Source organism: Eubalaena glacialis, chromosome 13 (assembly GCF_028564815.1).
Source record: "Eubalaena glacialis isolate mEubGla1 chromosome 13, mEubGla1.1.hap2.+ XY, whole genome shotgun sequence".
In the NCBI taxonomy this organism is placed as follows: Eukaryota; Metazoa; Chordata; class Mammalia; order Artiodactyla; family Balaenidae; genus Eubalaena; species Eubalaena glacialis.
This window is the reverse complement of record NC_083728.1, coordinates 68751589-68767069: the sequence shown is the minus strand read 5'-3', so window position 1 is coordinate 68767069 and position 15481 is coordinate 68751589. Positions and strand designations below refer to the sequence as shown.

The following is a 15481-nucleotide window of genomic DNA, read 5'->3' as shown; positions in this document are numbered from 1 at the left end:
TCCATGGGGCACGGCTTCCCCCATCACTGAGTCCTGAAAGTCTGTAAACTGAATCTTTGTGAACTAAGTCACATTGTCCCTTAACCCACATTTTCATATCAAAGGTATTTCTTTTTTTATTCCTCCTCTCTCCTCCCCTCCCCACCACGCCCATCCCTCCCCTTCCCATCTCTCCCAGTCGTTCATTCCCAAAGGCAAGAATCTTGGGTTTTTTCACTGACCCATCCCAAACTCCTAGAACCATGCACATAGTAGGTACACAAGAAATAATTATTGAATGACCATTTACTGAGCACCTACTATGTGCTGCGCCCTCCCTTTAGGGGCTGGGGATGTAACAATGAATGAGATGGATGCAGTCCCTGCCCTCCTGGAAGAGCAGATAATGAAACCAAACAAAAGAAGCAACTAAAACCCCTGATAAGGCCAATGTGGAGAGTGGTTTAGGAATGCCTGCTTTGGACAGAATAGTCAGGAAAGGCGTCTCTGATCTGAGTCCAAAAAGTGAAGACCATTCCAGCAGAGCAAATGGCATGTGTGGATTTGGCGGTGCTCCTGACACCTTAGTTTAAAGTGTCTCAGCCACAGAGAAGCACTTTACTCAAAGGAACCCTTAGGTGAATTTATATGTAAAGGAATGCATTCCTTTGCTAGAAATCTTTGTGATGTTGTGTGTGTACTGCCTACGAGGGGGCAGCAGCAAACATGTTCTGTTGGGGCTGGCCCTTCCATCCCTAGTGCTGGTCCATTGGGCACATAATTCTTTGAGGATAGATTGGGGGAGCGGGGGTGGGGGGCATAAATCCACCTTTATATGTAGGTAGATACAGTAATGGAGCCTATGCATGAGTTTGGGTGACCAGCTCTTCCTGGCAAGCCTGAGGCTTGGGCACCCTTGCTATGGTCTGCCCTGCTTGTCTTCCACAGAACAACCCTCCAGGTGTGCTGGCTCTGCTGGACGAGGAGTGCTGGTTCCCCAAAGCCACAGACAAGTCCTTTGTGGAGAAGTTGTGCTCGGAGCAGGGCAGCCACCCCAAGTTTCAGAAGCCCAAGCAACTCAAGGACAAAACTGAATTCTCTATCATCCACTATGCCGGGAAGGTACCAGCTGAATGTCCCAGGGGTCTCTCTGTCCCAGGGGACCCAGGCAGGATGCTCAGAGTAGGAGCAACTTGCAAATGGCAGAACCTAAAGACATCTGGTATAAATCAAATCCCAACCAAGTCTTATACATTATTTGTCTAAGCATCAGTGAGGGACAGATATAGAGATATAACATATAATAGAAAGGCTAAGGTATATATAATACATGTATATTAGAGATATAGAATATATAATATAGTAGAGAGGCTGATATATATGTTGTATATTATATACATATATGAGATATATAATATAATATATTAGAGAGGCTATTGTATACAGCTATTATATTAGCCTCTCTAATATACTCCAACCTTGGTGGCCAGGCAATTCTTTCTTGTATAGACTCTAAATCCTTCCTGCTACAAGTTAAACCAAAAAGGAAGGGCCAACTGGAATGGGGTGACCAATAAACCCACTTTTGAGTCCAACAGGAATCTCCTTTATCATGGCCTTGGGTTTGCCATTGCCAGCCTGTGCCACCCAGGGAAATCTGCGATGGCTGTCTTCTTCTTCCTTCTTCCTCCTCCTCCGCCTCCGTCATCATTGTCATCATCATGTCATAGCTCTTAATGTACAGGACCTTCCACTATGGCTCCTGAGGGTCCTGGATAATGTAGAAAAGACATAGCTCAGTCTGACTTGCAGAAACTTAAAGAGTATTTTATTGACTCCCCAGTATCTTCACTGCATCATGGGAACAAGCAATGCCCTAAACCAGGGATTGGCGAACTACAGCCCAGGTGCCAAACCCAGCCCACAGCCTATTTTTGTAAATAAAGTTTTATTGGCACACAGTTAAGATCAGGCCTGGCCATCACCGTTAACAACCCACATCCTGTAATAGCCCACCAGAGCTATTTTATCAGTTCCTTCCATTTCATAGTCAAAATAATAAAATTAAAAAGAGGTCCCCAAATTTAATTTAAAAACCAGATTGTTGTCAAGCCTTCGCTGGATGAGAGGGGAACTTTGGGTGTGAGGGGAGGGTATTCACCACCAGTGAAGCTCCACACCTTTCGGAAATCACAGGCATCGTGCTGGGCTCTGGAAAAGGGAGGCTGCCAGAGGAGGCTTACTAGGAGAAGGCAAGGATAGAGACGAGGCCTTCCTAGCAAAGGCTACCATGGCTGATGCCCTACTGTGCGCAGAGCCCTTTAAAGTTCTGACCTATTGGTCTCTTCATTGAGGTTTGTGGATTCCCATCATGGCAACCACTAATGTTTCCTCTCTGACCTCGGAAGATCCGGGAGGGAAGCAGGAGGACTGGAGCCCTGCCCTTAGTTCATAACTGAAGCAGGAGCACCTGACCGGTGGGGTGGTCCTTGGCAGGTGGACTACAATGCGAACGCCTGGCTGACCAAGAATATGGACCCGCTGAACGACAATGTGACTTCCCTCCTCAATGCCTCCTCGGACAAGTTTGTGGCCGACCTGTGGAAGGACGGTAAGGCCCTGCCGGCTGGAGCAGGAGGACTGAACTCCCTCCAGCCCCTTCCAGCTGCCCCTGATTCCCACACCTGCTCCCAGGAGGGGCGGGCCTGTGTGCGGTGGGGGAGAGGGCAGTGTTGGCAGGTGCTAATGATGTCTGATTGACACATTCAACAAATTCCTGAGCCCCTCAACCCCACGCCTGGACCCCAGGGAGAAGGTCCTGAGTCAGGGCTCAGGCACTGATGGAGGAAATATCCTAGAAGGCATGTTGGGTCAGAGGCCCCCCTTCTGGAGTCAGAAAGACTTAACTGAATTCTAGTCTCTGCCATGTACCAGCTGTGTGACCTTGGACAAGTCACTTGACTTCCTTAAGCTTCACTCTCCTCATTGGTAAAACCAGAAAAATAATAATAATCCCCTACCTCCCCTAAGATTATTGTGAGGGTGCAATTAGATCAGTGGGGCCAAGCTTGACCATGGATCAGGATCTCCTGGAAGGCTTGTTAAAACTCAGATGATCGCTGGGCCTCCTCACTGGGATGGGGCCCGAGAATTTGTATTTCTAACAAGTTCCTGGGTGGTGCTGATGCTGCTGGTTTGGGGACCACACTTCAGTTCCCTTTAAGAATTAGAGAATAGATAATCCAGGTGAAGTACTTAGCACCTGCTGGCCCATAGTAGGGACTTAGTACATGTCGGCTGCTGCAATGACTATTAGGGGTGGTGGGCTTTACTGCTTTTGTTCCTGGACCTCGGTGCCCATAGCAGATTTCACTCTTGACACAAAGCCTGTGGGCCTAGGGCCTACAGGACTGGCTGCCCTTGCTTTAGGCATGGGGTTCAGTTCTGCCAACATTTACTGGGTGCCAAGGCCCTGGGATGGGGTAACAGCATCTCAACCTGGGTCATACCTCACACCTAGGACTCATGATGAACTCAGCAAGTCCTTCCTTCAAGGAGCCACAGTCTTGTGGGAGAGGCAGACAAACAAAGACATTATTACATGGAGCATAATTGAGTGCAAGGAGCAGAAATGGCGGGGTCTAATGCCAGTGGGGTTTAACTCCACAACACCATCAACCAACTGGATACAATTGACTATACCTGTAGTCTGTGTTGTCCAACAGCAGAACACATGTTCTTCTCAAGCTCATGTGGACCATTCACCAAGATGGACCACACTCTGGACCCTAAAACACACCTTAACAAATTGAAAAGAATAGAAATCATACAATGTCTGCTCTTAGACCACAGTGGAATTAAAACTAGAAATAACAGAAAGGTAACTGAAAAATCTGAAAATATGTGGAAGTTAAACAACCCATTTCTAAATAACACAATGGGTCAAAGAACAAATTTCTTTGACCCATGTGTTATTTAGAAGTGTGTTGTCGTGTGTTAATTTTCTCAAGGGAAATTTTAAAATATGTTGAACCAAATGAAAATGAAAACGCTACTTATTAAAATTTGTGGGATACAGCAAAAGCTGTGCTTTGAGGGAAATTTATAGCAATGCCAGGATTGGGCTTCGTATGTGCAGCACCCGCTGGGCCAGTAGGAGTCTCTCATTCCATTCTGAAAGAAAAAGAGTCTTGGTGGTGATAATAGTAATAATAATAATAATACCACCACCCACTCTTTGTTGCTTTGTTGAGCACTTATCAAAGTGCCAGATTCCTATGTTGGAGTGTTTGCTATGCCTTCTACCCAGAATATTCCTTCTCTTGATATCTACCTGACTACTTCTTTCTGGTCTCTACTCAAAAATATCAGTTTATCAGAGAGACACCCCCATCACGCTAAGAGATCACCCCCATCACTCCCAACCTACCTTAACCGTACTTTATCTTTCTAAGCACACCTTCACCACCCAAAATATTATATACCTACATGTGTGATCACTGTCTTCTCCTTCCATTAGAACATCCATAGAATATGAGCTGGGGTCGGGGGGACACAGGGTCTGTGTTTTGTTCACGTCTGTATGCCCAGGGCCTGACACACAGTAGGCTCTCAATAAATACTTGTTGGTGGATGAAGGATTGAAGGCAGGCAGGGAAGTAAGCGCTTCGCATGCCTTATTCGCTTATTCCTGCCCTAGGAGGTAGATGCTGTCATCAACTCCATTTCATAGAAGGAGAAACTGAGGCACAAAATGATGCTAGGCCAAGGCAGTGGCAAAAGCAGGATTTACTCCCATGTCTCTGTCTCTGACAATGTCAGAGAGAATTTGTTCTTTCTGTCACTCAGGAGCTCTCAGGGTCTCAGAAATAGATAATATAGTACTTGGAAAGCAAAGCCCCCTGTGCCTCCATTTACCTGCCTCTAGAGGGAAGGTGTTGGCTGGCAGAGGAAAGAATGGGGAATGGTGCCCACAAGGGAGCAGGGGACCTGCGTTGTCAACCCTCCAGGCTGGTCCCCTGGCCTGCTGTGGAGGTTCAGGTTCCCTGGGTGGGCCGACATCACCCTTCATGTGCCCACAGTGGACCGCATCGTGGGCCTGGACCAGATGGCCAAGATGACAGAGAGCTCGCTGCCCAGCGCCTCCAAGACCAAGAAGGGCATGTTCCGCACCGTGGGGCAGCTGTACAAGGAGCAGCTGGTGAAGCTGATGACCACGCTGCGGAACACCACCCCCAACTTCGTGCGCTGCATCATCCCCAACCATGAGAAGAGGGTGAGGCCACCACCCGGCTCTTGGGGGGTCAGAAAGTCCCCCCGGGACATCATCAGGGTCTGCGGGGAAAGGGAAGGCAGACCAGGGTACAAGCGCTGGAGGAAAGCCTGACCACCACCCCACCACCCCGAGGGCTCCATCTGACGTGGGTGGGAGGCGCTCATTTCCCAGCCTGGAGGCAAAAGAAGGCAAGGGAGGAAAGGAGAATGCTCCCGGGGACTTTGAGCCCTGGAGTGGCTGCACAGGGTATCAGATCACTCATTCGTCCATTATTCCAGCTGATAATTACTGAGCTCCACTTGTGCCAGGAGCTGGGGATACGGTGCTGGATAAATTATTGTCCTTGCCTGCAGGTTTCTTATAATCTAGGACAGGGGTGCTTTAGCTGGGGGCAATTGTTTGCCCTCCCTCCCCTGCAGGGGAGATTTGGCCATGTCCGGAGACATTTTTAACGGGGAGGGGGCAGTTACTGGCACCCAGTGCATAGAAGCCAGGGATGCTGCTAAACATCCTCCAGTGTGCAGGGCAGTCCCCCACCGCAGAGAATTATCCAGCCCAAGATGTCAGTATTGCTGAGGTTGTGGGAGAGGTAGACAGCTGATACCCATGATGTTACCTGGTAAATTATGAGAACACCAAAGAGCCGGGGCTCCCACTTGAGACTCAGGGCTCAGAGAAAGCTTCTTAGAGAATGGGAAGTTGGTGATGCTGAGAGCAGCGTGGGAAGGGCATCCTAGGCAGAGGGACCAGAATAAGCAAAAGTGTGGAGGTGAGAAGTGAAGGGTCTGGGCAAGGAAACGCTAGGTGGGTCATTTTGTGTTGACGTGTGATGGTGTGAGGCAGGGATTGGGAAGAGCTGAGGCTGGAACTGTGGGTGGGGCTAGATTGTGGAGTTCCTGTGGGTGGACCAGAGCTTGGCCTTCCTTCTGTAGGATGCCATCGGGGGCTTTTAAAAGCAGGGGTATGTCATGATCAGATTCACATTTTAGAAACCAAATAAGGGGATAAGAGAGTCAGGACGGGGTGGGAAGATAATATGAGGCTGTTGTGATCATTGGAACAGGAGAAGATGGGGGTGAGTAGATGGCAGTGACAATGGTAGTGGAGAGAAGTGTGTAGATGGGGAGATATTTGGGAGGTAGGAGCCATAGAACTGGTGATGGACAGGAAGTGAGGGAGGGAGAAGTGACGAGGAGGAAGCCCCAGGTGATGCGAGTGCCACCAAGTACGAGAGATGCCACCAGGACCCTCAGCTGAGCTCTCACCTGGTGCCCCGTGATCCCCCATGGCCTGGTGAGGTGGGTCACCAGGCCTGAGATTTGGGGCTTGCTGCTCCCCGAGGCCCCGGCGGCTCACTGCCATTTGTATCTTCGCAGTCCGGAAAGCTGGACGCCTTTCTTGTGCTGGAGCAGCTGCGGTGCAACGGGGTCTTGGAAGGCATCCGAATCTGCCGCCAGGGATTCCCCAACAGGATCGTCTTCCAGGAGTTCCGCCAACGGTGAGCCCACCGGGGCCGGGCATGGGTGGGGCGGCGGGTGGGACGGGGGTGAACAGGCTGGGTGGAGGGACAGACGGATGACAGAGGTGCACTCGGTTGGTGACTCCTGCCCTGTGTCTCAAGCTATGAGATCCTGGCCGCAAACGCCATTCCCAAAGGCTTCATGGACGGGAAGCAGGCCTGCATTCTGATGGTGAGCCCAGCCCCAGCCCCGCCCCAGAAATCCAACTGCAGACCTCCCGGCCTCTGGTGGCACTTCCCGCAGCTGCTCCGGGTGGGACCCTCCTTAAACACACTTAACCCCTGGCCAAGAGGCATAGCCGAGAACGGGAACTCTCATCCTCCTTCCTTCTGCAGATCAAAGCCCTAGAACTCGACCCCAACTTGTACAGGATTGGGCAGAGCAAAATCTTCTTCCGAACTGGCGTCCTCGCCCACCTAGAAGAGGAGCGGGACTTAAAGATCACCGACGTCATCATGGCTTTCCAGGCGATGTGTCGCGGCTACCTGGCCAGAAAGTAAAGACCCACGCGCTATCGCCTCCCTGCAAACACAGACCAGAAATACAAAATTTCAGGAGGCTTTCTGGCCTCATGTTCTGATTTTCTGATTCTAAGAGGCCATCTGCTCTAAGATGCATCATTGATTGAATGGCAGCCTTTTCTTGGGGGGGAGAAATGCTACCACTTTAAATATATGCACTAGTTATAAGGGCAGGGCAGGAAGGGGTTAAGACCATGGGCTCTGAAGAGTTAGACATGGGTTCTCATCCTGGCTCCCCTACTTATTTGCTGAAGAACCTTGGGAAGGTTACTCTACCTCTCTGAGCCTCAGGAAAATGAGCATAATCATTCCTGCCTCATAAACTTCTTTTAATGAGGGGGTCAATGAAATACTGCATGAAAAGGGTTGAGAACAGTGGCTGGTTATCATTTCAGAAGTGTGAGAATATGATAAAGTGTCTGAGGAAAGAGTATTTGTGTCTATACCCCTATGTCCAAGTGGGACTCATAAGGCAAAGTCTTAGAAGGCCTGATGCCCGCTCTGTTTTGGGAATCCTGGGGGCTGGGTGAGGGCTGCTGTTCCTCCATGAAACTCACACCCCAAACAGGACACAGGGGCTGGCAGAGTAGCTCTTGTCCAGGGCATATGTCTTCAGGAGGTATGGACCATGCACTCATCTGCAGAGCCCTGACTGTGTCAAGCTGATTCATTGTCAAGTAGACCCAGGATGGTCAAGGCCAGATCTGGGGAGCTCTTGGTCCGGGGACAGACCTAAACTGTTAACTTTCATAACTAAATTCTTTGTTGCCACCCCTCCCACCTCCAGACTAACTGGGGCAATTTTATTCTTCAAATTCACCCACGTCCAAGATGGCAGCCACAATGGCAGCCGTGCAGAGGCGAGAGGATGGTGCTCACTGTTCTGTGGTTTCTCAGACCCAGTAGCCCTTAAGTAGGAAGAGTGCTGGTTCTGTGTCAGGTCTGGGATTTTAAATTATCTGAGGAAAGGATAGGTTTGTCAGACACTCAGCTTTGGGGAAGATGTGGCACAGCTGAGGGTGTAGGACACCCCTTAGGAATGGTGTAGCATAGATCAATTTCCTAGGTGTTGTCAGGACCAAAGATCTGAATCCAGGGCATTTTGTGAGCCTTGGGTCTTCCTTGTCCACTGAGAAAGGCTCTGGCCTCCTGATGGTATACTTTTGCTGATGCTCAGAGCTTCCTGGAGAATCTGGGTTGGAGAGAATGGGGGACATCCTTGAACAAGTCACTGAATCACAAGCCAAACAGAAGCGTCCTGCTTTCGGGATGCTGCGGGGCGGGATGCCATGACAACACAGTGAGGTGTGTGTTGAGCCAAGCAGGTCTTCTCACAGCTCCCCTTCCCTCTCCCCAGGGCTTTTGCCAAGAGGCAGCAGCAGCTGACGGCCATGAAGGTGATTCAGAGGAACTGCGCCGCCTACCTCAAGCTGCGGAACTGGCAGTGGTGGCGGCTCTTCACCAAAGTGAGTGCCTCCTTCTTCCGCCCCCCCCACCCCCTCCCAGTCCTGGGTCTTCACTTGGACGCTGTCCATGTGGGACTGGAGGTGATTGGCAGCAGGTGTGCAACTGAGGGCTCGAAACCAAACCTTGCCCTTTGGCGATTCTCCGGGCCTGAGAAAGGCCCCCTCTTTGTCACGTGGGTTACAGCCATGACCTTAACCCAGATGCAGAGCATTTCCATCACCGTGAGGATCCCACCTATTGCCCCTTTAGAGCCCTACCCACTTCCCTCCATAGCCCCAGCAAGCACGAATCTGTTCTCCATTTCTATAATTTTGTCATCTCAAGGATGTTATATAAACGGGGTCCTTCAGTATGTCACCTTTTGAGATGGGCTTTTGTCACGAAGCATCATTCTCTGGAGATCCCTCCATCCAGCTTGTTGTGTGTATCCATTATTTGTTTCTCTGGGTACAACTTGGTCTTGCAGCATCGCTGGCTGTCATGAGCCAATCGTGCAAAGACTTGCTCTGTAGGGACAGACATGGCTTTCTCTTAGGTGCCCTTGAGTGTGTAAACGGGCACAAACCTTTTTCACTGAGCAAGTATGCATTGAGGAACTACTGTGCACCAAACACGTGCAAGGTGCTAGGGATGCCCTGGCCTCATGAATATTCTAGTCGAGTGGGGAAGCAGATGGGGTCAGCACAGGAACCAATGCCCATGGCAGACTGGGGTCAGCGCAGGAAGGAAGCCGCAGTGTGTCTGACAGGGGCTCCCCTAGTGCCAGGCAGGGCTTGAACACAGGAGTTAGGAGTCAGCTTGGTGAAGAGCAGCGAGGGGAAGCTGCTTTTGGAAATGTTCATCCCCACTGACCCAACTTCTAGAAAACTCTTCTCAGAAAACCATCTGAAATAAAGAAAATCAGGAATGAAGGGCATTTATCTACAAGAGCAAAGTTTCAATGCCCAGCCCTGGCAGACTGACTCACAGCAGCTCATCCATCAATGGGATATTTTTCAACCATTAGAAATGATGGTTATCTAAAAATCAAGTTGTAAAGCTGATGGGACAGCATGGGGTGATAATTATCTTGTAGTTTTTAGTAAAATAAAAGCAGCAAGTAGGGAATTCCCTGGCGGCCTAGTGGTTAGGACTCCACGCTTTCACTGCCAGGCGCCTGGGTTCAATCCTTGGTGGGTGAACTAAGATCCCACAAGCCGTGCAGCACAGCCAAAAAAAAAAAAGCAGCATGTAACACTGGGCAGCGTGATCTCAGGTATATTTTTTTAATGTGTAGGACAATGCTGAGAATGGGAGGTAGGATGTAGGGGATTTTTCTTTCCTCTTCTCTTTGGAGGGAAACATATCAGTTTGTCGGCAGCAGTTCTCTCTCAGGATGGGACTAAAGGGGGGGAGGGGAGACTGTCTCCTTTCACTTTGCACCTTTTCCCATTGCTCTAATTTAGGATTTTTCAATCTCGGCACTGCTGATATTTTGGGATGGATAATTCTGTGTCGGGGGGGCTGTCCTGAGCATTCTAGAATGTTGGGCAGCATCCCTGGCCTATACCCACTAGATGCCAGTAGCGTTCCCCACCCCAGTTGTGACAGCTAAAACTGTCCCCAGAAATTGCCAAATATCCCGTTAGGATCTGCGAGTGGGGTAAAACTGTCCCTTGCTGAGAACCACTGATTGATTTATTACGAGAGTGTTTCCCTTGTGCCACGAAAGCAAGTGACGGGCTGACCCTCTGTGTGCAGGTGAAGCCCCTGCTGCAGGTGACGAGGCAGGAGGAGGAGATGCAGGCCAAGGAGGATGAGCTGCAGAAGACCAAGGAGCGGCAGCAGAAGGCGGAAGGCGAGCTCAGGGAGCTGGAGCAGAAACACTCGCAGGTACCGGGCCGGGAGCCCGGCTGGGGCTGCGGCACGCAGGACGCCTGCTCCTGCGGGGCTCACGGGCCGTCTCCCCACCCTCTGCACGCAGCTGACCGAGGAGAAGAACTTGCTGCAGGAGCAGCTGCAGGCAGAGACGGAGCTGTACGCCGAGGCTGAGGAGATGCGGGTCCGGCTGGCAGCCAAGAAGCAGGAGCTGGAGGAGATCCTGCATGAGATGGAGGCCCGCCTGGAGGAGGAGGAAGACCGGGGCCAGCAGCTGCAGGCAGAACGGAAGAAGATGGCCCAGCAGATGCTGGTAAGGCACTGCAGGGGCAGCCCTCGGTGGGTACGAAACCCCTCGACCCTCACGGCAGGCCTGTGAGGGGCATCTGATGTTGTATGTCCCCTTTGGACAGAGAAAGAGACTAAGGCTCGGAGAGAAACCGCCATCTGCCCACATAGGTCTCCTTGGAAGCCCGCTCAGTTCTACTGCCCTGCCTTTCGTGTGCAAACACCTTTCCTCCTAATAGCAACCCTGTGTGAGGGGTAATTGTATCAGTAAGCTATTGTTGCAGAACCAAAACACCCCAAAACTTAGCAGCTTGGAAATAACAGACATTTATCTCACACAGTCATGACTCTGAGAGTGGCTTAGAGCCTCACACAAGGTTGCAGTCAGGATGTCAGCCGGGGCTGCAGCATCTGAAGGCTGGACTGGGGCTGGAGGTCTCACTTGCACGTGGCTCACTCACACGACTGTAGGCAGGAGGCCTCCGTTCCTCACTATGTGGGCTTCTCCATAGGGCTGCTTGAACCCCTCACAACGTGGCGGCTGGCTTTCCCCAGATGGCGTGAATGAAGAGAGAACAGGGAGGAAGCTGCAAAGCCTTTTATAGCCTAATCTCTGACTTATACGCTCCATCACTTCCTCTTGATATTATCTGTTAGAAGCAAGTCACTAAGTCCAGCTGACACTCAAGGGGAGGAGAATTAGGCTCCACCTCTTGAAGGGAAGAGTATCAAAGAATTTATGGACATATTTTTAAACCACCATGGTATCTACTATCCCCATTTTACAGATGAGGAGACTGAGGCTCCACAAAGAAAAGTGGCTTACCCAAACCTTTTCTTTGTGATGAAAGGAGATGGCAGAGCACTGCAGGGGGCCATCAGGCTAAGCCTCTGTATCCATGAGTCCCCAGAGCTCCGGGAGAGTGACTTTGTTAAGCAAGGCTGTGATTCTTTTCCTTCCCCCACAAAGGACCTGGAAGAACAGCTGGAGGAAGAGGAAGCTGCCAGGCAGAAGCTACAACTTGAGAAGGTCACGGCTGAGGCCAAGATCAAGAAACTGGAGGATGATATTCTGGTCATGGATGATCAGAACAATAAACTGTCAAAAGTGAGTGGGGTTGAGCATCTTTGTTAAAATGACAGGCTCATGAGGGCTGAGGACTCCAGATACCTTCCCTTTTTAGCCAGATACAAAGTATTGAAGGCTGAGCAAGTAGTGACCTCCAGCATTGACGTGGCGGCCTTGTGACTGCCGTCTGGATGCAGGTGTGCCATGGATGGGGTCCCCGGTGGTCCCACCAGCACCAGGGCTGCCACGGAGCAAGTCTCAGAAACACCACGACCGATGGAACCCCCAAGTTGTACAAGGGTGGGCGGGCAATGTGCCTGGGATTCAGGGGCCCCTCTCACATTCTCACCGTCCATTTGCAGTTAGTAATAGGGGAACCAGCTGTCCTGGGACTGAAGGGTTTCTGGGATGTGGGACTTTCAGCCCCTAAGCCAGAAACGTCCCAGTGCAAACCAGGATGACTAGGTCACCCTAGTCAGTAACCACTAAGCAGCGCCACTGAGGCGGACTACCTTTAGTCCTTTGAGCTGGGCACCGACTGCGAGCCAGTCCGTGTCAGGTGCAGGGCACGCACAGTGGAGGAGGACCCTGTCCTCGTAGGGCTTGTATCCTAGTGAGGCAGCAAGTAGATAATCATACACGCAAACGTTAATTGCCATTGTGATCAGGGCCCTGAAGGAGGTGTTCACCATCTTATAAGACCAGAGCACTAGGGGATGGGGGGTGGGATTCAGGGGAGGCTTCCTGGAGGAAGTGACATTTAAGTGGAAACCTGAAGAGTGAGAAGCAGTTAGAAGGAGAGGAGGTAGAGGCACATCCCAGGCAGATGGGCCCGTCTGTGCAAGAGCCCTGAGGCTGGGAGGAGCTGGCCTGTGGTAGGAAAGGAAAGAGGAGCCCCCTGGCTGGGACATGAAGTTGAGGGGTGGAGGGGCCTGAGATGAGGAGTAGTCAATCTTTGGAAATTATTATTGTTAAGGAACTTCTCTTTCCCCATTGAAAACTCTAGGTTGCATTTGGTTATAATGTGGGCTTTCCTTTCAACTGTTTATCTGGAAATTACTAACAGTGAAATGTAGACCCTGGAGAAAAGGAAAAAACGAACGATATTTCTTTTTCTTTCCCCCCAAAGGAGCGAAAACTCCTTGAAGAGAGGATTAGTGACTTAACAACAAATCTTGCAGAAGAGGAAGAAAAAGCCAAGAATCTTACCAAGCTGAAAAATAAGCACGAATCTATGATTTCAGAACTGGAAGGTAAAACGGCTACCCAGTGATGTTTTTTGGGGTTTTTTTAAAAATTATATATTTATTTATTTATGGCTGCATTGGGTCTTTGTTGCTGCGCCCGGGCTTTCTCTAGTTGCGGCGAGCGGAGGCTACTCTTCGTTGTGGTGCGCGGGCTTCTCATTGCGGTGGCTTCTCTTGTTGTGGAGCACGGGCTCTAGGTGCGCGGGCTTCAGTAGTTGTGGCATGTGGGCTTCAGTAGTTGTGGCTTGCGGGCTCTAGAGCGCAGGCTCAGTAGTTGTGGCGCATGGGCTTAGTTGCTCAGCGGCATGTGGGATCTTCCTGGACCAGGGCTCGAACCCGCATCCCCTGCATTGGCAGGCGGATTCTTAACCACTGTGCCACCAGGGAAGTCCCCCAGTGATGTTTTGAGTGGACATTTTAAAAGTAGGAATATCAGACAGGAAATTTGAGAATGGAGGATTATTGCAGGAAAGGGACAACCCTATCCAGCTGCCTGCTCCCCCTTAGTGAACACCCACGTTAATTCCAGAAGGTGCTTGTCACCAGGACTGACTTTCCTTCCACAAGACAGTGGTGCCAGTGGGACAGTTGCCAGTGGGGGGATGTGTGAGTGTGAGTTTCCTCCATGTGAAATGCCTGAGCAGAAAGGCTCGTCCTCCGGGGGGTCTCTCTGGTAGTGTCCACCTCCTGAGGGGCCCTGGCTTTGTTGCAGTGCGGCTGAAGAAGGAGGAGAAGAGCCGGCAGGAGCTGGAGAAGCTGAAGAGGAAGCTGGAGGGCGAGGCCAGCGACTTCCACGAGCAGATAGCCGACCTGCAGGCGCAGATCGCTGAGCTCAAGGTGCAGCTGGCCAAGAAGGAGGAGGAGCTGCAGGCGGCCCTGGGCAGGTAGCGAGGCTGGCGGGGCATGTCCAGTGTGTGCTGGTGCCCTGAGGGCCACTGCCAATCTGCGGGGGCCTCGGTCTTCCTCCTCCTCCTCCAGGCAGGCCTCCATCTCATGCTAGGTGGCCCAGGCCAGGCCTCCCAGGTGCCTCCCAGTCTTGCTGGCACCTTCAGAACTTTGCCTTGGACTTTCTTCTCTTCCCTCCAAACTCATCCTCTCTTCTCCCACTGTGTCTGCCTCTTGGGTGCCCAGCCTTTGTCGTCTACACCCCAGTTCTGGATTTCTGGTTGTGCACGGAGTCTGTTCTGTTGGCACCACAAACACCACGTGTCTGAGGCTGGGAGGACCCTCCTGTCCCCCGCCCCCTCCTTCTGAGGTCCTTCTTTTTGCGAATGTGTCTCCTCCCTAGCTTTTACCCCCCTTCTTGTCCCACGCACAGCGTGCAGCAGTCCTCAGAGTCTGCCCGTCCCGTGAGGTGTGTCCCACACCCTTTCCTCTGGGCCCCCTTCTCCCAGCTCTGAGCTGGGTTCACTCTAATGGCTTCCCCCTGGGGGTATTACAGCAGCAACAACTAATGGGTATTAGCCTGCTTGCCGTATGCTAAGTCCTGCTCAAGCAGTATCTTTGCAGACACTTGGCCAGGTATGCGGCTGTTACCTCCATTCACTGAGGAGGAAGCTGAGCCAGGGGAGGTGAAGGGACATGTGACAGTCACCCAGCTTTTGAGAGACAGGCTGGGATCCATTTTCTGATTGATCCCCTGGCCAGCTCTCTCTCAGCCCATTTGTGCCATGTGACAGTGCTAGGGTGATGGGCCACCTCGTGCCTTCCCTCCTGAGGGTCCCTTTCCATCCATCGTGGGCAAAACCAGAGGCAGCTCCACAGTGGTCAGGAGGGAGCTCCCTTCCGTGCCATTCAGACAAGGCTCCCCATGTCCCACACTGACCCACAGTCACTGCCTCCCCCGGTTTAACATCCCCCCTGCCCCACCCCCAAGCAGTGCCTGGCCAAGAGCTTTGCATGTAGCAGAACTCAGACGCTGAGCAAGATGGAAGAAAGAATAAACAGTAGTTGCCAGGGAGGAATAATTGTCTAACATTCAGAAAGCATCTATTAGGCTCCTAATGTAGACAAGGCACCTTGCTAGTCTGGGACAGCGCTTTGTATTGTCTATGTCTCTCTGTCTCCATCTCTGCCTCTCTCTCTCTCTCACACACACACACATGCATGCACACACGCACATGTGCAGCATGACCTGTTTTTTTACATCAGCCCTTGGAAACCACGTTTCTGCATAAGCCTCCAAACCGTCTAGCATGGCAAGAAGTGGTCTGCTGTGTCTCGGGACATGAGCGAAACATGTTTTGATATGTATGGAA

General features: G+C 51.3%; 1 protein-coding gene across 5 annotated transcripts in view; it reads left to right on the top strand.

Annotated features, from left to right (window-relative positions):
- Positions 1-15481, top strand: part of MYH11 (myosin heavy chain 11) — a 126399-nt gene that overhangs the window by 89398 nt on the left and 21520 nt on the right. For all 5 annotated transcript variants that reach the window (XM_061208073.1, XM_061208072.1, XM_061208076.1 and 2 more), the window contains 12 exons: positions 928-1101; positions 2476-2590; positions 5061-5254; positions 6631-6752; positions 6876-6945; positions 7110-7270; positions 8653-8761; positions 10503-10634; positions 10726-10932; positions 11878-12015; positions 13106-13229; positions 13936-14107. In XM_061208073.1, coding sequence (XP_061064056.1) covers positions 928-1101; positions 2476-2590; positions 5061-5254; positions 6631-6752; positions 6876-6945; positions 7110-7270; positions 8653-8761; positions 10503-10634; positions 10726-10932; positions 11878-12015; positions 13106-13229; positions 13936-14107 — 1718 coding nt within the window. The remainder of the gene's footprint in view (positions 1-927; positions 1102-2475; positions 2591-5060; positions 5255-6630; positions 6753-6875; positions 6946-7109; positions 7271-8652; positions 8762-10502; positions 10635-10725; positions 10933-11877; positions 12016-13105; positions 13230-13935; positions 14108-15481) is intronic.